The 15,041-nt window shown below is 41.7% G+C and overlaps 1 protein-coding gene across 1 annotated transcript; it reads right to left on the bottom strand.

Annotated features, from left to right (window-relative positions):
* Window positions 1-7,901: 7,901 nt before the first annotated feature.
* LOC130877648 (olfactory receptor 10-like) lies at window positions 7,902-8,837 on the bottom strand. The gene has a single exon (XM_057775112.1). It carries the CDS (start codon window positions 8,835-8,837, stop codon window positions 7,902-7,904), a length of 936 nt encoding a protein of 311 aa, XP_057631095.1.
* Window positions 8,838-15,041: the final 6,204 nt, after the last annotated feature.

Genomic DNA, 15,041 nt, shown 5'->3' with positions numbered 1-15,041 from the left:
TTTATACTTTTGTAGCTCTGTGTGAAGACATTTTAAAATCAAAGGTGTATAAAAATAGAATACCTAGAAAAATTTGGCATTCACGAACAGGTTCTGAAAGTTGAACATTTCAGGATGTTAGGAAAATGTTCCTGCATTAAATGAATATTTGGGATGGTTTGGACTCTCCTGCTCAGCTGTGATTTTCCTTATTTTTCTGATCTTAATCTTTTAAAGGTTGCATCTCTGCTTGTAATCTCCTTGGCATACATAAGGCGTTTTGACATTTATGTGTTGACTTTCTGAAGTATAATAGTCAGTAGTCGTCTGTGTTGAAGTATGTGTTTATGTCTGAGTATGTGTGCACATCTGTGTGCCTATGCATGAGCACTCTAAGTAACATTTATGATCAGCTGTCATAAACAATGTTAATGAAACATCCTCACGGTGAGTCTACCTTTAAAGGAGAGGGACTCACTGTGTAGTCTAGACAGACCTTGACCTCACATCCTCCTGCCTTTTCCTCCCAAGTGTTGGAATTCTAGGCTTGAAACATCATGAACAGCCTGAGGTCAACTAATTGCATGACATTTTCAGATTATGATAGAATGACATTCATGTAGTGACAGTCAATCTACCTGAGAAATGAAGATGTTGCTCATTTCTTCCCACATCTTCATTGTTCAACTGTGTATTCTTACCTTTGAATCTGATTTCACTTCCACCTGTTCTGCTTGCATGTGTGGTTCTTTGGTCATTGTTTGAGAAGTTAACTTACTTTATAGCCACCAAAGTGTCCTGCTAACGCCCCCCCCATTACCATTGACTCTTCTAAAAACTGTCATTTTAGAGAAGATAAAATAACTGGTCTGGATCATATTCCTCTCACACTAAGAATTGTTAGCAGAGGCTGCTCATTTGTTTCCAGTTGCCCTGAGCTGAAATAATCAGACAGAAGCTATATTATTTACAATACTGTTTGGCCAATAGTTTAAGCATATTGCTAGCCAGCTATTTCATCTTAATTAACCAATTTCTATAATTTTATATTGTTTTTACAAGGCTTGTGGCCTTCCAGCAAGGTTCCGGCTGGCATCTGGTGTTTCTTCTCTGGTGACTACTTGGTGTCTCACTGACTCTGCCTTCTTTCTCCTAGAATTCAGTTTAATTTCCCCTAACTAGCTCTGTTCTGCCCTGTCAGAGGCCAAAGAAACTTTTTTAATGACCAATGATATACAGAAGGGAATACCACATTATAAATTACACAGCATCTCATCCAATTCCAGAAGTTTTTAGGATGATCTTCATTATCTTAATTATCTCAAATATAACTATAAAATCTTCTTGTAAAATAGCCCAGACAGTTTAGTAGACAATACTACATTGAGCTGATTGGTTTTACAATGCCTTCTGATACAAAATGTCAACTCTGAGATCAGCTCTCCGTAGTTGTGTAGTATTCCAAGTCTTCCTTGATTTCACTTCAGAAACTGTTGACTACACCTCTAATCCTTTATCCTCTAATTCTGAGAATATTTTTTACATTTTGTGAGTAGTCAAATGAGTAGATAGGTGAATGAGTCTTAGAGAGTGTGATCAGTGATAAATGTTCTTACTTTAATTTAACATCTCTCAATCCTCGAACCAGATACTCAGCAGAGTGATATCTCGTGTTTATTATATAATAGAATACTTCTTGATTCTGGTTTAAAATTGTGAGGCTAGTGTAACTCAGCCCGTCAGTACTCACTCAGAGCTCCGGGAAAGGAAACTGTTGCATTACCATCTTCAGTTTTCTTGGTCTCCAAGGTGATGTGTGACCCACCTGCATCTAGAGATGTTCTAGGTAGAACTGATTTATGTTGTAGGGACCCGGCCTTGAATGAGAGGTCTTGTCTGGAGAACTTACTTATTTTTTATGATTGTTCATGATTCTCTTTCCAAGGAAGAGTCTTCTCACTGGTGATCATAGCCTAGGGGATGGCAGCATTTTCCCAATGTACTCTGTATTACCCCTTACCAGAGAGACATGGAAGGAATGTGCAGATTATCAAACCTCCTCTTAACTTAGTGCATCTCACATACCCTGGGGAAATTGTCAAAGACTCCTAAGTTGCAGCAAAGAAAAATTGTTTGGCAAGGATGGCCTTGGAGATGTTTGAGTCCCACTGTGGCAATTACAACTAACAAAAGAGCTTTCTAAGGCATTGAATGCAGTCTTCAGATCTCTATATTCCCCATACACTGCCCAGACCCAGTTCTGGTTAGCATCTCCATAACATTACTTTTTGCCCTTGTGAATTTACTCTCTGAGATTCCTCAGCCTACATTTACTTTCATCTTATTTCTTTATGTCTTTAACCAATCAGGCCAAATTTCCTGTCCCATCTGAAGAGTGCTGTGTTGACCACACTTCATATTTTCTCATGGTCTCATTTATATGCATCATTAACCTGAGTGTTTCCTTAAGTAATGTTTGTTATATATCTCTCTCACACACAAATATAATGTATCACTTGTACACAGAAGTTTCTGTCCTGCCCAGGTCTTCAGCTATTCATTCCCAAAGAAACACACAGAGGCGTATATTAATTATAAACTAGTTGGCCTATTGCTCAGGTTTAAACTTATATTAACCCATAATTCTTGTTTGTGTTTAGCCACGTGGCTTGGTACCTTTTCTTAGGGAGGCATTCTCATCTTTCTTCCTCTGTGTCTGGCTGGTGACTAACTCTCTGTCTTTCCTCTTCCCAGAATTCTCTTAGTCTGGTTGTCTCACCTATACTTTCTGCCTGGTTACTGGCCAATCTGCATTTTCTTAAGCTAATACGAGTGATAAATCTTTACAGTGTACAAGAGCATTATCCCACAGAAATCACTAGGTTACTTCCTACGGCGGTGGTAAAGCACATGATCAAGAGCAACTCTGGAAGAAAGGAGTTGATTTCACCTTATGACTCCCCAATTTTATTCTAATGCTGAGGGAGGTCAGCACAATAACACAAGGCCAGAACCCGGGGGAAAGAACTGAAGCAGAGGCCCTGGAGGGATGCTGCTTAGTGGTTTGCTTCCCGTGTTTCCCTTAGTTTCCTTTTTATCTCACTCAGAACCACCTGCCTGGGTGGGCACTGCCCACAGTGTTGGGCCCTCCTACACCAATCACCAATCCAGAAAATGCCCCCACAGACTTTCCTACACGTCAATATAATGGAACAAACTCTTCAGTTGATGTTTTCTCTGCCCAGATGACTTTAGCTTATGTCACGTTGGGGGAAAAAAAAAACCACAACCTGCACAATTATGTTTTCTTATTGTCTTGTTTTATCAACAACAAACTTAAGAACAATATTTTATCAATATATTCCACTTTATATACTGAAAATTAACATGATTCTATGCAGTGTAGTGAGTTTTTTTTAGTTTTTCAAAACACTTTAGTATTTCACCAAATACTTAAATTTTATAACCATGATTTCATGTATGAAATTAATCCAAAAAAGGATTTACTTGTGTCTAAAATAACCTTTTACATATATATGAAGTTGAATTACTTTAAAAAAATGAGGGAGGGGGACTTGATGGGGGAGGAAGAGGGAAATGGGAGGTGGTGGCGGGGAGAAGGCAGAAATCTTTAATAAATAAATAAACAATAAAAAGAAAAAAAACTCTTAAAAAATGTTTTATTGATGCTTTGTGGATTTCACATCATGCATCCCGATCCCATTCATCTCCCTGTTCTCTCTCTTCTGCCCTCTGCCCTTGCAACCACTCTCCTGAAACAAAATTTAAAAGTAAAACAAAACAGAACAACAACAACAAAAAAAACCAAAACACAACACAAAACAAACACATAAAAACAAGTACGGAAATGTTTGTGTGGAAGCTGCAGTGTGGCCCAGTGAGTCACATGTTTACCCTTTAGTCCATACATCTTTACTGATCAGTGGTCACTGCAATGAGTCATTGTTCTGGTTTGATGGTCTCTGACTTCTGCTATACCCTCGATACTGGGCCCTCACTGGGACTCCTCTTGGATATCCTTTTGTTGCCTTCTGTTATGGAGATCCTGCAGCTTTGGATTTGTAGATTTCACCCCTTGACTTGCTCCATCTGATGATGTAGGGGTTGGGGTGGACTACCTTGTAGTGCTGGTTCTGGATGTGGATGGTAGCTGGGTTGGTCAGCTCACCAGCTTTCCCTCATTGTCACCACCAGGATGAGCTCTCTGGCACCGCCCCAGCTACTCACCCAGTGTAGCAGAGAGTAAGGGAGGGGGCCAGTTCTCTTGCTCTCATACCCTCGGGTCAGTTCACCCTCATTTGTACCACCAGAATCAGCTCTACTCTGTTGCCCAGCCGAAGTGCAGAGCCAGCTCTCCAGATTGTTGCCATTGGTATTGGTGAGGGACAGGGCCAGCTCTTTCATTCTTATGCCCTGCTAGGGGTAGGGAGGGCATATTTTGAGGGAGGGATCAGTGGCAGTTCTCCTGCTCTCACACCCACTGGCCTGGCTCACCTGTGTTCCTGCCAACAGGGTCAGCTCTAATGTGCTGCCCAGGCCAGGTGCCGTGCCTACTTTCTCATTGCTGCAGCTGGTGAAGGGTAGGACCAACTCACTCACTTGCTGCAGGTGGTACGGTGTGAGGGGAGGTAGGGCATTTTTTCCTCACCCATCCCACATGGCAAATGAGGGGAGCAGAGTCAGTTTTCCCAGTCTCATGCCCTGGACCAGCTCACCTGCACCCCAGAAGGCAGGGTCAATGCTATTATTCTGCCCAGATGAGGTGCAGGGCCTGCTCTCCTGGGTGCTGCTGGTGGTGGAGGGGCAGTGCCAATTCTCTCTCTCTAATGACCTTAAGGGCAGCTCCTCCATGCCCTACTATGACAAGGGTCAGGGCATGGGGATGGTCATCTTTCTGTTTTCCATTCTACCATATTCATATGGCAGATGAAGTGAGGGGCCACATCTCCCAGGTGCGTTTGCAGCTCTGGGACACCTATGCCCTAGCCAGAGGGTCATCTCTACTGTGCTGCCCTGGCTAGGTACAAAGTCCACACTGAGTCCTGCATTTGGTGAGGGGCAGGATCCGATCTCCCTTGTGCTATAGTCAGTGAGGGGTGGGGCCAACTCTGTGCTGCCCTATCCTTCCTGCTTTTAATAGTAACAGGAATCACAGATGACAACACAGACTGAAGTTGTGGCCGGGCCACTGTCACAGACATGGTCCCTTGGATGACACCAAGGTCGTGGGTGACATGGTCCCAGCAGAGGCTCAATCACTGGACACCAACCTGGCCCTTGGTGGTGGCCCAGGCCCTTGACATCCATGTGGCCTTTAGTGGCACTATGGGCCATGGACATCAATTAGTACAGAATTCAGTTGTGGTTGGACCATGGGACCCAGACATGGTCCTTGGCAGTAGCCCTGGTCGGATGTTACCATGGCCCTGGCAGGTAGCGCTGGCCACTCAGATTGGCAAGGACTCAATGGCAGCATGGCCCCCAAGTCCCACATGGCCTCAGGTGTGGGTCCAGGTTTCTGGCATCCACACGGTCTTCAATGGAAACAGGATCCTCAGACATCAATCACTGTAGACCCTTGCTGAGGCAGGGCCACAGACCCAGACATCAACATGGCCACAGGTAGGGGACCTGAATCCAGGTGTCCACAGGGCCCTCTGTGATAACAAGAGCCATAGACATCAGCACAGACCCCACACCTGCATCAGGGCCCTACCCTTGGCAACAACCCAGATCCAGACATTGCCACAGCCCTAGGTGACAAGCAGGGCTCCTTCCTTATCACCTCTTCAGATCTGCCTCACTTTTATCAAACAAGCTGCTCTCTCTCTCTCTCTCTCTCTCTCTCTCTCTCTCTCTCTCTCTCATTTTTCCACCCTGTACACACTCACCATAAAGGTTATTGACTTACTGCCTGGCAATAGAGGTGCCTGACAGACTTGTGGGTGATTCTAGGTCTCTAGCCCTGGGGTGGAGCTGTGTTTGTCTTCCACAGCCTGCCAGGTCTAGAAACTGCAAAAGTCTTGTGGGTGAAATCTTCGCACTACAGGTCCCTAGCGGTAGTTAAAATTTGAATAATCATAATTATCTGTGAACACTTGGGGAATCATAATACAATGTAGGAAAACAGCTGTAGATTACAAGCTTTAAATCCTGACAAGTATTTTTAAATGTATTTAAGACTCAATTTCTCCATCAGGGAGATGATTATGTGACCTATCCCATAACACTGTTTGAAGATTATTGAAAATGTCTACAGATGCCTGGATATGGTAAAAATGTATGAAGAGGAAGATTTCACCATAAGGTGTCAGAAAGAGGCTGCCTCTGTATGAAGTGGTAAAGGACAGTTAGAAAAATTAATATTAAAAATAGACTTTATTCCTGAGAGAATTTTGAGCATCTATTGTCAAAATACATGCCCATTGGAACTAGAATCATGCCACTGTGTGACCTGGATGATGACACCAAGCTGCAGGTTGCAGTGTGTGACCTGCTGGGTTTCAGTCTTAGTATCTCTCCTTTCTAGGCTCCCATATCTCCACTTTAGAATAAGAATGGTCATTTTTGTTATTATATGTTGAAATCATACAAAATATTCTTCATTTTTTAGATAGGGTTACTCTATATAGATTTTGGCTATCCTGAAACTCACCCTGTAGACCATAGTAGTTTAAAACTCAAGAGATTGCCTGCTTCTGCCTCCCGAGTGCTGGGATTAAGGGCATGTGCCACCACCTACAGGCCATAAATTTTTTCAGTGTTTACAATGGCTTGTAGCCAAGAGTTTGCCTTGAGTCTCATAGGAGAATTTTAAGTTGACCTTTTGAACAGTTCTAGAATTGTTAAGATTAATGGGACTCATGGAGACAGACTGAATATATGTTTGGGTTTCAGGTTAACCATGAGTAGACTTATAATGATCCATCTTCTTTGATAACCTGACTAGATTTAGAAACATCGAGGAATCAATTCTGAGACATATCTTTGGATGTGTCTGTGAATACATTTACCTGAGGAGAATGAATGTGACAAGATCCATGAACTTGGCGGGTTGGAGAGAACAAGAGGGAAAAGGAGAAAGTCAACAGAGTGCCTGCATTTTCCCTCTCTCTGCTTCCTGGTCAACTATGATGTGAAGGGTTTTGCGCCTGTATCCTGCGAGACTGAACCCCCTGAAGCCATGTGCAAACTAAGTCTTTAAGTACTCTGATAATTTGGTCCCAACAATGAAAAAAGTAACTGATATAGAGACATTGATCAAAGGTTACTGACCTATTATTAAATCCAATTGTTTTTATTTGTCACCATCGCACTGGACTCGGTGGACCATTTCCATTGCTTGGGGTGGAAAGTTTGTGTAACTTTCCTGTCAGGCCTTTTCTCACACACTTATGGAAACAGTAAAGTCACAAACATGCAATAAAAAATTATCCATGCTCAAGAGATCAGTAGCTAGGGAAGGCCGAATTAAGAGATAATTCTTTAGATTCTGAGTATGATTTTTTTCCCATGTTTTCCACTAAAATACATAGCAGTGACTCATGTACTTTGCATTAAGATTAGTGTTTCCTTTTGGGCACCCTGGCAGGAATCAGAGACATTTGGACAAGGTGATGACAACTTTACTGAGCCTTTCTTCCCTCTGAGAGTCCACCCTCTGTACACTCTCTGAATGTAGCTAGAACATCCTATCTTCCCCAGCCTTCTTTAGAATGTTGTGATATAAGTCAACTTTCATTCTCTGTCACCGACATAGAAAGAACCGCAATTGATCCCAAGCTCTGCAATAGAAAGGCACTAAAACTCTGAGGTCTACTGAAGGCTGTTTACTCATGACCAAAGACCCTAGAAGAGAGTAAGAAACCTATACTGGGAAAATGAGCTGGTTCTTCCTCATCTTACTCTGAGTCTGTGGCTCTCCCTAGCACCTTCCACAGGGCCCCCTTCACATCCTTGTTCCTCAGGGTATAAATCAGAGGGTTGAGCATCGGGGTGATGATGGTATAAAAAAGAGCAACGAACTTCCCCTCACTCTCAGAATAGCTGCCCTTGGGTTGTAAGTATGTGTAGATGGCCGAGCCATAAAACAGAGAAACCACCAGGAGGTGGGACCCACAAGTTCCAAAAGCCTTTCTGCGTCCAGCCATTGACTTGATCTTCAGCACTGCCCTGGCAATCTGTGCATAGGAGCCTAGAATAAGTATGGCTGGAACTGCAACAATCACCACTCTGGCCACAAACATCTTGGCCTCTGTTCCTCCCGTGTCCTCACAGGCCAACTTGAGGAGAACCGGCATCTCACAGAAGAAGTGATTCAGTTGGTGTCCACAGAGTGGCATGGCCATCATCATACTTGTCTGGATCAGAGAATTTATGAAGCCTCCTACCCATGAAGCAATAGCCAATCCCTGGCAGAGAAGCGGGTGCATGATGATTGTGTAATGCAGGGGACGACATACAGCAGCATAGCGGTCAAAGGCCATCACTACCAGGAGCACACACTCAGTAGAGCCCAGAGCAAGAAATATGTACAGCTGGGCCACACACCCACCATAGCTGATGGTCTTGTCAAGTCCATGGAGGTTGATCAGGAGCTGGGGCACAGTGCTGGTGGTGTAGCAGAGGTCCAGGAAGGAGAGATTGGAGAGGAAGAAGTACATGGGAGTGTGCAGTCGAACGTCCAGTCTTGCAAGAGCGATGATGGTTGTGTTGCCAAAGACAGTTAGGGAGTAGAAGACCAAAATAAAGACAAAAAAGAAGCCTTGTAGTTGAGGCCAATCTGAGAAACCCACCAAAATGAAACTCGCCTGTGAAGTGGAGTTGGAATTTCCCATAGCATTTCACTTGTACAAACACTAAAACTCAACTCTTTATATCCTGTGAGGAGTATAGGTTGAAACACTACTGTCAATATTCTATAAATACTCAAAACTTATGCTCGCCATCTTCTAATTTGCTAATCCATTTCATTGATCCAGTCTTTCTATTCTGTTCTTCAGATAGGAAATCAGTGGTTTAAGGTGTTGTTGTAGCCCATGTTAGAACTCCAATCTTGCTATCTGGATTATTCCAGACAACTCAGTCCTTTGGGCCCAAGGCTTCTTTGTCTGAAGGTAGAAATTCTATATTGCTTCTCTGATGGCACTGAGATACAAATCCAAATGCTGTTATCTGGAAATGCATTTAAAAATCTAATGTTGGCATTTGATAGCTGCTGTGAGAGGAAGAGTCAGTATTATTTAATGATGCAACTCCTAACAGGTTTAGCAGACACCAGAGCTATCCCCACTCTCAAGACTAGATGAGCAACACCAGCTGGACTGGATGGGGAAAAAAAAAAGAAATCTCAAAGTTGGATAGAAGGTAGAGAAAATGGTTATGGGGATTTAGGGGAGTGTGAATATGTTAAAAGTACAGCATATGAAATTCTTAAAGAATTAATAAAAATTTTGTTAAAAATTTAATGTGGGGTTTGAGGAGCAGATGACAGATAAAGAGGTTGTCCAGCATGTCTAGATAAAGAGGTTGCCTATATCTTACCCCAGCACCCAAGAAAACCAAAATACATACATGGATAATATGAACCTCACAAAAAGATAGCACAATGTTGCTTTCATTGGTTCCTCTTTTTGGTTTATGAGGCAGAATTCTTCAAGTAGCCAAAGATCCAATTAGCCAGGCTAAGACCACAATTCTGCCTCCTTGCCCCAGTGCTCACAGAAGGTTCATTCAAGTCAGCAGGCCCTGTCAGAAGGACCAAAAAGAGTTACATCTGTCTATGAAGGGAAACAAAATGACTCGTGATAAATATGTGACTTTCCATGTATCACCATGCCTGCAACATGTTGGAAGAGGCCTGCTGGTTTGTCCTGGCCGCCCAGAACCGAAATAATCACACAGAAACTGTATTAATTAAAACACTGCTTGGCCCATTAGCTCTAACTTCTTATTGGCTAATTCTCACATCTTAATTTAACCCATCTTTATTAATCTGTGTATTACCATGAGATCATGGCTCACCAGCAAAGTTTCAGCACATCTCTAGTGACGGATCCATTGTGTCTCTTTGACTCTGTCCTTCTTTCTCCCAGGATTCAGTCCAGTCATCCCTTCCTACCTAAGCTCTGCCCTATCAACAGTCTAAGACAGCTTCTTTATTCATAATAGTAATCACAGCACACGAGGGGACTCCCACATCAGCAACATGCGCCCACTTTCATCCCAGTGATAAAACGCCCCTGAACTTCCCAGGAAAAGGTGTCTTCTCCTCTCAAGTCAAAATTTCTTTGCATGTTTTTCATCTGTACTTTCAGACTGCATTTGAATTAGTAGCACAAGGATTTTAACTGTCGCTGCCCCATCAGTGATTCTCATAATGAACTCAATAAATTAATTAACAATTCTTGGTTTTCCAAGCTGAGAAGCTCCTAGGCACTTAGGAACACAGGGGGTAATGTCCTATCTTACAGTATATAGGAGGCATTAAAATTAATGTGAATTTAACTTATGGCTTGTAGTAGATATTAAATAACTTGAGGGAAACATTTGACTCTTCTTCCCAATCTCAGAAAAACCATGTCTTCTTGCAACTTTGAGAATTAACTATGAATGCACTTTAACAAACTATATCAGCAGGGTGTGAATAAATATGCCATATAAGTGGACGTTTATCATATTTTAAAAATTCTGAGTAGGATACAGGAAAGCAGAAAAAGATGCCAGTAACCAACAGAACCTTCACCTATACTCCATACAACAGATTTGACAAATTGACACATTACTCTTTTTACTGAGTCTGCTATACTGAACATCACCACCAGTGCCCTAGCTGGAATAATCACTCCAGGAGGGTACTTGACTACCGTGATTGAAGCCTCTGTGGGAAATATGAAGACGAGGTGAATTGGGAAATAAAACATGAATAAACACGGAGTAACCAGGAGAGCTAAGATGGTTTTGGACAACTACGGCAGTTGAGTACAACTGTTTATGATGGCTGCACTCACCTCTGCATGTGGACTTTATCACCTTCCAGAGGCTTGCTTCACACAAGTATAAAATAATCATTTTTACAAGATTTTGAAGAGGATTAAGTGTTGTGAAACTCTCTATCAGAAGTCTCTCTACACAGCTAAGCTCAAAGTGTCATGTGTTTAAGCCTTTTCAATTACTGACTCATTTGTTTTCTGGAAATAGGAAAGAATTAATGCTTTCATACTGCTTCTCAATTAGTAGTATAAGTATTTAATTGTCTCCATCCTATCATGATGATTCTAATGATATGTAGACCACTTATTATGATTGAGTACACAATTACGATGTGGGATTCCCCTCTATATGCTGTGAATACCATTGGTTAATAAAGGATTACTTTGGACATAGAGCAGAGCAGAACTTAGCTAGGTGAAGAAAACTAAACTGAATGCTGGGAGAAGGAAGGCAGAGCAGAGTCAGAGAGAAGTCCTGTAGCTCCACCAGACACAGAAGCTGGAACATTACCTGGTAAGCCACAGCCTCATGGCGATACACAGAGTACTAGAAATGGGTTAAATTAAGATATAAGAGTTAGCCAATGAGAAGCTAGAACTAATGGGCCAAGCAGTGATTTAAATAATATAGTTTCTGTGTGGTTATTTTGGGGCTGGGCAGCTGGGACTAACAAGCGGCCTCTGACAACACAATTAGATTGACCATACGAAAGATGCTGGGATTGGAATCCCAAAGAATCTCAGCATAACTAAAGAAGGTGCTGTAGACCATTAAGTGGCTACCAATATGTAAGACAGAATTCGCTTGAACTGCAAACTTTTAGCTGGACAAAAACAGAATGGAAGAGATAAAATTGAAAGGTTTTAAGCCATGTATTTAAAAAGTAGAAAGGAAAAATGATTTGAATGTATCCACCAAAAGGTAAATAAAACCAGCTATGGATTTTTTTTATCAAATGCAAGTTGAGCCTAAATAAAAAAGCAATCACAGCTGTGACTGCTTTGGCTTAGAAGTGAGCCTGGAAGTCTTTCTTTCCACCGGTCCACCAAATGCTGCATCTCCCACACCTGTACATATCCTTAAACCCAGGACTTGTTTGATAAAACACACACATGTGCATTTCTTCAGTCTTTTATGACTTTCCCCACTATGTCCTTCAGTTACTCCTGCCATATTTCTGGGTAATTATCTTTTCGACTCCTTGGTCTATCATTTCTACTTTTTCTTGCTAAACTCCTTCATTTATTTTCATTCTACCTCATGCAACCAATCCTGGAAAAGCGTAATTCAGGACAGTCACCAGGTCTGAAATTAGATCCATAAGTTGACCTACCTCATTCAGCCGTCTACTTTTGGTGCCTAGAATAGTGGTTTGTACATGAAAGTCCTCCATAGGTCCTTGACTCTCAAGTACTCCCTTACACCAGCTCTTTAGTGGTCCCTTAGGAGAGCATGAATTCTTGCAGCGATTACAGTATTGCTTAAGAAGTGGACTGTGACAGTATCCTATTTCCCTGAGAGCTTAATGGGAGATCTGGGGTACAAGGTGAGATTCCCAATGCCAGGTAGTTCCAAAGGTGAAGACTCCCTCACCCCATTCTCCTTCTATAGAAGCAAGATCTTGGCACAAGTGGCTGCTCATGTGATTCCCCTGTGGGGGATGTGCACCGCTTTCTATTGCCCAGAGTCGTGCAGAGGGCTCACTACTCTGCCGAACCACAGTACCTAGGTTTGCCTGAAGTGTCCCATTTATCTCGGGGCTGATGGCATCAGTTCCCAGCACCCCTTGTCTGCACTCTGCTCATGTGTCTATCACTCAGGTACCAGCTGCTGCAGTCATGACACCTTCTCAGTCACTCAGAGTGTTTTTCTTCACTCTGCTAACTGGGGTCTTCTTGATTATACACACGTTCTGAATCATGAAAAGAAAATCACTTTGGAGCCTTTTGCAACATTTAAGGACACCGGTAAACTGCCCCTCACACGAATGCAATGATGGCCTCTGGCAGAGGTCACAAATCATTCCCAGTCACATATCTCATCGCTCAAGCTGATTTTGACCTGTGTCACCTTGGATCTGGGGCTGGACAGCTCTGTGCCTTTTCTTGTGAGCCCAGTACATGTGGGTGAAGAAGGGGTAGACTTCTTAGGCTACACACATATAACATAGGTCTTTTCTCACTGACTACCCCCATACATAGAGGAGAACAATGACCTTCAGGTTCTACTGGATTCCATAGCCAAGTAGAGCAACACCTCAACAATTGGTATTTCCTTTCATATTGCATACATATTTCATCCAGTAAAAATGAAGTTAGCTGATGTAAAAGATACTAATTATTAACGCTTTCCTCTCAGCCACCCACCAGTTATTCAAAAATCATCTTGCTGTAACTTTATACTTTTGTAGCTCTGTGTGAAGACATTTTAAAATCAAAGGTGTATAAAAATAGAATACCTAGAAAAAATTGGTATTCACAAACAGTCAAAGCTTCCATATCAGATTCTAAAAGTTGAACATTTCAGCATGTTAGGAAAATGTTCCTGCATTAAATGAATATTTGGGATGGTTTGGACCCTCCTGCTCAGCTGTGATTTTTCCTTATTTTTCTGATCTTAATCTTTTAAAGGTTGCATCTCTGCTCCTAATCTCCTTGGTATACATAAGGAATTTTGACATTTATGTGTTGGCTTTCTGAAGTATAATAGTCAATAGTAGTCTATGTTGAAGTATGTGTTTATGTCTGAGTATGTGTGCACATTTGTGTGCCTATGCATGAGCTCTCTAAGTAACATTTATGATCAGCTGTCAGAAACAATGTTCATGAAACATCCTCATGGTGAGTCTACCTTTAAAAGATAGGGACTCACTTTGTAGTCTAGACAGACCTTGACCTCACATCCTCCTGCCTTTTCCTCCCAAGTGTTGGGATTATAGGCTGCAACCCTCATGAGCAGCTGTCAACTAATTGTATGACATTTTCAGATTATGATTAATGATATTCATGTAGTGACAGTCAATCTACCTGAGCAAAGAAGGAGATGTCGCTCATTTCTTCCCACATCATCTGATTTTACTTCCACCTGTTCTGCCTGTATGCGTGGTTCTTTTGTTATAGTTGGAGATGTTAATTTACTTTAAAACCTTCTAGCTATCAAAGTGTCCTACTAATGCTCTCCCATTAACATCGACTCTTCTAAAATCTGTTATTTTATAGAAGATAAAATAACTGACCTGGACCATATTGCTTCCACACTAAGAATTGCACAGCATCTCTTCCAATTCCAGAATTTTTTAGGGTGATCTTTATTATCTTTCACATCCTAAATGTAACTAAAAAATTTTCTGGTATAATACCAGATAATCAAGGTTTGAACCCAGACAGTTTAGTAGACAATGACTGCATTGAGTTGATTGTTTTTACAGTGACTTCTGATACCAAATGTCAACACTGAGATCAACTCTCTGTTATTGTCTAATATTCCAAGTCTTCCTTGATTTCACTTCAATAACTGTTGGCTACACCCCTAATTTTTTATCTTCTAACTTTCAGGATATTATTTATATCTTGTGAGTAGTCAAACAAGTGGATATCAGAGAAAGATAATTAATGATAAAAGTTCTTGTTTTTTAACATTTCTCTATCCTCGAACCAGACACTCAGCAGAGTGATATCCCGTGTTTATTATATAACAGAATACTTCTCGATTCTGGTTTAAAATTGTGAGGTGGCGCACGCCTTTAATCCCAGCACTTGGGAAGCAGAGGCAGGTGGATCTCTGAGTTTGAGACCAGCCTGGTCTACAAGAGCTAGTTCCAGGACAGGCTCCAAAACCACAGAGAAACCCTGTCTCGAAAAACCAAAAATAAATAGATAAATAAATAAAAAATAAAAATATTAAAAAATAAATAAAATTGTGAGGCTAGTGTAACTCAGCCCGTCAGTACTCACTCAGAGCTCCAGGAAAGGAAACTGTTGCATTACCATCTTTAGTTTTCTTGGTCTCCAAGGTGATGTGTGACCCACCTACATCTAGAGATGTTCTAG

This window comes from Chionomys nivalis, chromosome 7 (assembly GCF_950005125.1).
Source record: "Chionomys nivalis chromosome 7, mChiNiv1.1, whole genome shotgun sequence".
Taxonomy (NCBI): domain Eukaryota; kingdom Metazoa; phylum Chordata; class Mammalia; order Rodentia; family Cricetidae; genus Chionomys; species Chionomys nivalis.
Note: the sequence above shows the minus strand (reverse complement) of the source record. Positions and strands in the feature narration are given on the sequence as shown.